This window comes from Poromitra crassiceps, assembly GCF_964638095.1.
Source record: "Poromitra crassiceps genome assembly, contig: HAP1_SCAFFOLD_254, whole genome shotgun sequence".
NCBI lineage: Eukaryota > Metazoa > Chordata > Actinopteri > Beryciformes > Melamphaidae > Poromitra > Poromitra crassiceps.
This window is the reverse complement of record NW_028152143.1, coordinates 108,903-116,236: the sequence shown is the minus strand read 5'-3', so window position 1 is coordinate 116,236 and position 7,334 is coordinate 108,903. Positions and strand designations below refer to the sequence as shown.

General features: G+C 39.9%; 1 protein-coding gene across 1 annotated transcript; it reads right to left on the bottom strand.

Moving 5' to 3' along the window:
- Nucleotides 1-1,673: 1,673 nt before the first annotated feature.
- Nucleotides 1,674-4,990, bottom strand: LOC310770884 (catechol O-methyltransferase domain-containing protein 1-like; the record flags this gene model as incomplete). The annotated part of the gene is made up of 7 exons (XM_083663585.1): nt 1,674-1,826; nt 2,516-2,649; nt 2,735-2,789; nt 3,281-3,399; nt 3,712-3,817; nt 4,727-4,845; nt 4,936-4,990. 7 exons carry the CDS (start codon nt 4,988-4,990, stop codon nt 1,674-1,676), a joined length of 741 nt encoding a protein of 246 aa, XP_083519711.1.
- Between the last annotated feature and the right edge of the window lie 2,344 nt (nt 4,991-7,334).

The following is a 7,334-nucleotide window of genomic DNA, read 5'->3' as shown; positions in this document are numbered from 1 at the left end:
CTATATTTCTCTGGTTCTTTTAGCATTTCAGGCTCAAATACATGTAGTAATGACACCCTCTGTACTGTGCAACGTATTCATCTGTAAGGCAGGTGAGCCTGTATACAATATGAGCCTCTTATCTGGTCACCATGCCTTCTAGTAAGATCAGAGAGAAGTGTAACCCAGAATCCATTCCTGGTCCCCAGGCATCCCTTTCAACAGCTTCACAGAAATACTCATTTGACCTCAGGGCAAGACAAGGCAAGATCAGCACATCAATTAAGTCTGCATCATGTATTCTGCTTTGGTTCCAAAAATGTCAAGTAAATCATTGGTCTGGTGTATCTCATGTTGTGTTCTCTGGGGAATTTGAGGAAGGATCAGGCTTTTCACTGTATGTCTCCTGGCAGAACTAAGGTGTGTGTGGGGGTATGGCATCTGTTCTATTTTCTTTATGCACACCATTGATCTCGTGTCATCTCGTCTCGTTTATGATGAAGCAGCTGCAGGGTAAAAAATGACCAGACACAGCTTTTCATTGGTCTCAGTTTTGACTCCTGGCATTACCTCCTGGGCTCCATTATTGCCACCTGTCATGTCATCTCCTTCCATTCAGATTGCATCCATGATTTCATAGTTTCACCTCAAGGAAGTATAAGTCAGCATCCTCCAGGTTTAAGCCCTGCATGTCAAATGACACTCAAGTTTCTGCTGTTCGTTTTCAACTGTCAACTTCAGTGTCACTGAAAATCTTTTAATGTAATTTGTATTCAGATATCAAGGTGCAAACACAACAACAAAGCACACGTTTTCAGCATTTCAACTTAGTAACAGATTAAGTTGGATGAGCAAAGACTAATTAAAGGAAAAGTACAAATTATGTGCAAATCAACTGAATTTAAAAATTTGAATGAATGAGCAATATCTTTTTTTCTTTATTGTGATAGTTTAGTTATAGTGGAATATTTTATGGTCTGATATATTTATTTTAATATTCGTTGTAAAACCAATCATTACAACAATTCATACACACGAAAGATTGTTTTGTTTATTTGCTTTCTTAGCTCAAAATAAATAGCTAAGCGTTTGCTTATAAAAGAGTTTTAGTCTTTTGTCTTTTTAGGCTTTATTCTAATGAAATTACCTTGATGGTTTGCTGTGATATGTGACCTGTTTTGGTCACAACAGAGTGTAGCCACAAAGAGAATAGATCAAACACTTATCAACAAAATCAGATGTTTAATGTTCTATTACAAAGAAAATCATTCTTGCAGTTTTGTTTATGCCATTCTGAGCTTTGAAATAGTGGCAATTTGAACATTGAAATTGAATGTTTTCATTTCACTTTTACTGGTGCTTTCCCCACTGTAAAGACAGCAAACATGGTCATCTGTTGATGAAGTTGTAAGGTTTCATATCAGCTGCTGAAATAAAACCATAAACTGTTTGATCTAGCTGAACACAAAACACCTTATGCATAATGCATCATTAATATCACATTGTCTTGTTGAACATCTTGGTATTTGGGACAGTTTTATTTTCATGTTATTCATCAAATAAAACACACACATTTAAAGTATTATAAAGTTATCTCATTCAGGCATGACGTTTGCAAGGGATGCATATTACATGTTTACATTTCAGATCAAAATGACATTAAGAACAATATTATCTCAATCCTTTGAGTGATTTTAGCGCTTAATGGCCAGGGTCAGCCCGTCACCCACGGTGAGCATGCTCAGATCTATCCTCTGGTCCTTGTGCAGCTTCTTATTGAGCGTGTCCAAACTCCTGGAGGTCAGGTCCTCAGGAGCAGGGTCCACCACCTTCCCGCTCCAGAGCACCTGCCAACAGACACATCGACACATTTTTCATTACACAGTTAAGACATGCCAGATGCCCTCTAAATGCCAACAATAGTTTTCAAAGTGCTCCATTGGTTTGTATAGATCAGGGTTTTTAAAAGTCTGAGACTGTGGGCCTCCCACAGACAATGCTTGGAAAAAAGCACCCCCCTCGGGTTAGGGTCATGTTCAATTCCTGCATGCCTATGGGATCAGGAATGTTTTTTTTTTTTTTTGTGATCAAATTTTTATTCAATTTTGTCAAATGAAGATCATGACAGTGGTACTATAAATAGTACAAGGACAGGAGTCATATGCATACAAACAGCAATTGACAGGCTATATTTATATCACCAGGAATGTATTATTTGACCCCATAGACACAATTGAGCCAAGATAGCCTGATATTGCTGTTTGACTGCACCAAATACATAAAGAAGTTCTGTCTGATGACGTTTATTTGTTCCTGACACTGGGAACGTGGGAAAAACCGTAAAATTCCCCAAAAACGACTGTATTTCTGAACTAGCTTTAACCAAATCACATACATTTAGGCTATTTTATGTGATCTAATTTTGATAACTAATGTAATAACTAATGTAATATATATTTTTCATTTCCATTCACTGAGCCCCCCCTGAAACTGCTTGGAGCCTCCCACTTTGAAAACCCCCTGGTATGATACTTACATTGTCAATAGCAATGATTCCCCCTTTTCTTATCAGCTGAAGAGACTTCTCATAGTATGTGTCATAGTTTAATTTATCCGCGTCGATGAACACAAAGTCATAGGTCCCAGCTTCTCCAGCCTCTATCAGCTCATCTGACGAGGAGACACAAAATAAAATCACATGATGAATCCATGATTTTGATTAGAAATCACGATTGAGATTTGTAAAAGCACTTACGCAGTGTTTTCGTGGCCGTTTGAAGTCGGACATCTATCTTATTCTCAACTCCAGCCTGTAGGAAAGGTTAAATTATATGGATTGAGAGAGTTACGTGGGGAATCTGTAGGGTTCCTAGAGGTTTTACTCTTTTTATTGACTTTAAAAAAAGAACATTGGGTCAGGCCAAAGGAGGATTGATTCTTCTGCTTAGCATTGCGTCTTTACTTGACACACTTTCCTGAGCAGACACCTTTTTACTCTCCTGCCCACAGCTTTTTGAGAAGACCGACTGACAGATGGTAGATATACTGTATGCTGTACACACCACACTTTTCTGCTCTGACAGCAGCAGAAATCAATCTTTCTGAACTTGCAAAGTTCAAAAGTTGTATAAGAGCCAAGAACTGGACATTGTACAGCCGTCTAATGTCAACTGTGACATTATGGAGCAGAGTTTAAAACTGGGATATTAGCAAATAAAGACATTGTGAATATTAGAGTTTTATCAGTGAGAATGTGGGTCAAGGGTGTATACATAAAACACAGAACCTAATATGGGCTCACCTCTTTGAAAAATGGTTTGGCAATGTCCACGTAGGTGTCTCGTATCTCACAAGCTACCACTCGTCCGTTCTCTGGCATGGCCAAGGCCATGCTCAGTGCATTATACCCTGTGTACATACCTGCACAGTAAGAAGACTTCATTTAATCACTTTTGAATCATGCTTTGCTGTCTTTCTATCTAATTTTATTATGTATAAGATATGAATGTCTATTGTGTGTGTGTGTGTGTGTGTGTGTGTGTGTGTGTGTGTGTGTGTGTGTGTGTGTGTGTGCGTGCGTGCGTGCGTGCGTGCGTGCATGCGTGCGTGTGTGTGTGTGTGTGTGTGCCCGCGTGTGTGTTTGTGTGTGTGTTGTGGTATTGGCTTCAGTACTATGTGCATGCATTCCTCCTCCCATGTATTTCATGTGTTGTGGGACATCACAGCTCTCACCTATTTCAATTGCCTTAGTGGCGTTGATCAGTTTCATAAGATTTGCCATAAGTTGGGCTTGTTCACTGGCAACAAGCATGACACTCCATGGATCCTCAAGAGTTTTCTGAAATGGAAAAAAAAACTGTCAAACAATATGTTGTCACATTGATTTTTTATTATTTGAGAGACAATGCACATTAATGAACATTACTGTAAACGTGCAAGTGTTGGCCAGACAGCTAATTTCCAACTGCTGTCCCTTGGAGCTGTAACCCATGCTCCACTAGGAACCTTCCTAGAACTAGGAGCAGTGGGTTGCCCGGGGTCCAACTCCAGTTTGATTGCCAGTGCCTTGGTCAGGGGCACTAACAGGAGTATTAACCCTAAGCTAACATACATGTCTGATGGTGGGAGAACCCACAAAAAAAACACAAACACAGGGAAAACATGCAGACTCCACACAGAACGGGGTTCGAACCGGGGACCTTCTTGCTGTAAGGCAGCAGTACTAACCACTGAGCCACTGAGCCAGTTAGAGAAAATGGAAAATGCCAATATACCATTAATTATACTGTGTAACAGGGTTATACAGCATAGCATAGCATTAGATTGCATGTAGCTGTTGACCTCCTGTTGTTGTTTTGTTTTTGTTGTTGTTTGTCCTGTGTGTATTTTCTCTTGAAAAAAGGATGTAAAAATAAAGTATAAAAAAAAAAAGATGCATGTAGCTGTATAGTGTTCTCCAATGTCCTGCACTGTGCTATCCTCTAGTGTTCAAAGGGTGTACTGCTCAGATCCTGAGAGTAGTATGCACACTGTAAGGCCTTCAGAGCAGTGACAACACAGTATTTGTCCTTCCTCAGCAGAGCTGTGCATGCATGCGTGCGTGCGTGCGTGCGTGCGTGCGTGCGTGCGTGTGTGCGTGTGTGTGTGTGTGTGTGTGTGTGTGTAAGGTAAATGTGTGAGTTTTTGTCTGATCCTCAAAAAACAGCTCTCTTTTAGTCGGTGGTGGACGGTTGTGCGGTTCTCTTACCAGTTTGAGTTTGGTGAGGACTGGGTGCTCCCTCAGAGAGTTGTTAACTACATACTGCAGCACAGGGTCATCTTTACCTCCACTGTGACTCTTCCCAATTAAGGCAGACTTCCCCACATCTGTCCCATGGGGAGAAGAACCGCAGCTGCTGTTACCACCATCCCCAGAAATCCCTTAAATTACCAGATCGCACACACAAAGTCTCTTACCTGTCAGCACAAAAGCTAGTCCAATGCAGAAAAGCATTTTGATATCTGCAGCCATATTGTGAGCTTCTCTGGGCTTTGTTAAAGCAAATGTTGAACAGTGTGAGTACAGACAGTGACAACTTGAATTTACTGTAACTGTGCCAGTCCTATATTTGTGCGGGAAGGCAGGAATGTCTGATTGTATCGCTCTGTTTGTTTGCCTAACCTTTGAGAAGGAGGAGCAACTTATTGATTGTTTTACATTGCAAAAGAAGAGACTTTTTCCAAAGTTTATTCACTTGGGGGGGATAAGTTAGAGGTAATTTGCTTGCTGCTGAATATTTCAAAACCATGGCAAATATTACAAGACATAGATCTTCACAACTGGTCATCAAATAGCAAAGTTGCCATTATTATTACTTTTCAAATGTTACCATGACCATCTTAAGTCACTTAAAACTATGCTAAGATGCCTTATAAAAAAAGGGGTCACCAACGCTGACCTAATAGTTGTGCCCATTTACTTAAAGGAACACTCCGCCCATTTTCAACCAGCTTTGTATCATTAGAACATCAGTAGTATATCAGAAAACTGTAAACGGTTTTGAAGTCCGTCATTTAATTTGACAGTTATTGAGTGTTAAAGTGTGGACCAGTGACATCACTGGTCCACACTAACTCAAATTAATAACTCATTAACTCAAATCAACTCTCAATAACTGTCAAACTAGATGAATGATGAATAGTTTGACAGTTATTGAGAGTTGATTTGAGTTAATGAGTTATTCATTTGAGTTAGTGTGGACCAGTGATGTCACTGGTCCACACTTTAACACTCAATAACTGTCAAATTAAATGACAGACTTCAAAACCGTTTACAGTTTTCTGATATACTACTGATGTTCTAATGATACAAAGCTGGTTGAAAATGGGCAGAGTGTTTCTTTAAGGCCCTAAATCTTAGAATTTAGCACACAGTCTGTCTGTCATCTGTTTTGCAAACAAACCCACTTTATTTGAACTGTGTTATCTGTACGTGTTGGTCTGGCCTCCCCCATATTACTCAACATATTACTCAATATATCTGAGCAAAATAAAAACACACACATACACACAATAGAGATGTGAAACCTGCTCTGAAACATTTCTATAATGAGACAGTTATTTCATCATTGTGTGCATTCCATTACAAGACTTACTATTGGAAAGTTGCAGCTGCACCTGGAGTCTTCAGTCTGATCAGTAAAATCTCAAAATCAATTGAAACAAGTAACCACTGAGTGAAGAGAGGCCAGTGATAAGACTGATGTGATTTCATCTGTTTGTGCCAGTTAAAATACAACAGCTGCACTTTCAACAAGCTAGACTGTATGTGAGGAGATGAAAGCATTAATTTATCCATTACTAAATGATTAAAAAAAGCCTAATTTTGGAAAGTGATTCTGGACTGAAGGAGTGAACTACTGTAATAAATGAATCCAACATTTCTGGAAGCTGGCTTCACATTGGCCCAATTGGACAATTAAGAATCAATTCAAATGTGTTTGTGTGTGTGTGTGTGTGTGTGTGTGTGTGTGTGTGTGGGGGGGGGGGGGGGGGGGGTGCAATTAATAGCTTATTACAGTATATCAGATTTACTTTCATTTAGATGCAGTTTTGTGTCATCCTGCACTTTAACACTATCGTGTGCTAGGCTATTTTGAGCTGTTTGGTAGTGTCAGTATTATTGGCGTGTCATTATGCATACAACACTGTCTCTTAGTGGCAGAGCAATGCACTTCTTGTGATGTGCTAGCAGGGCTAGCCCTCCCTATCTTTTACAATAAATCATGTTTTTATTTTGTTAAAAAGAAAAAAGAAAGTTTTATATTTTGGTGGAACTATAGCACCACCTACAGTAGCCACAAGAAAATCACATGATAGATCTAAATGGGCTTATTTTTAACAGCCAAAACACAACAGCTTCCAATAATTGTTAATTCGTTGAGTGACAGGTGTCGTCACGCCCCCCCAATGACAGCGAGTGTGGCATGAGGGCATGAGCGCGAGAGGTGCTGGTCACTTGGATGAGAGCGGGAAGGAGGAGGAAGTGAGTTTTGTTTACAACAATGGAGTCAGTGGCTAGCAAGTTATCTCTGCAACCGTGCAACATATTTAAAAACGGACTTAACCATTGGACTCAGTGTGACTTGTACATTCTAGTTGCACAGCGTTTAGAGATAGTTAAAAAAATATGTCTACAATGAACGTCAATGAAGACCAATGAGCCAAACTTTAACCCATGGATGGAGCGCCGAGCGCGAGATGGAAAGTGACTCGAGCACCACATCATTGCCGCGGGCTGCAACAAGTAAGCTAACGCTAAACCTCTTAAAAGACCGTCACATACATATTGCCTGTCTCTCAGTCTCACACTGAAA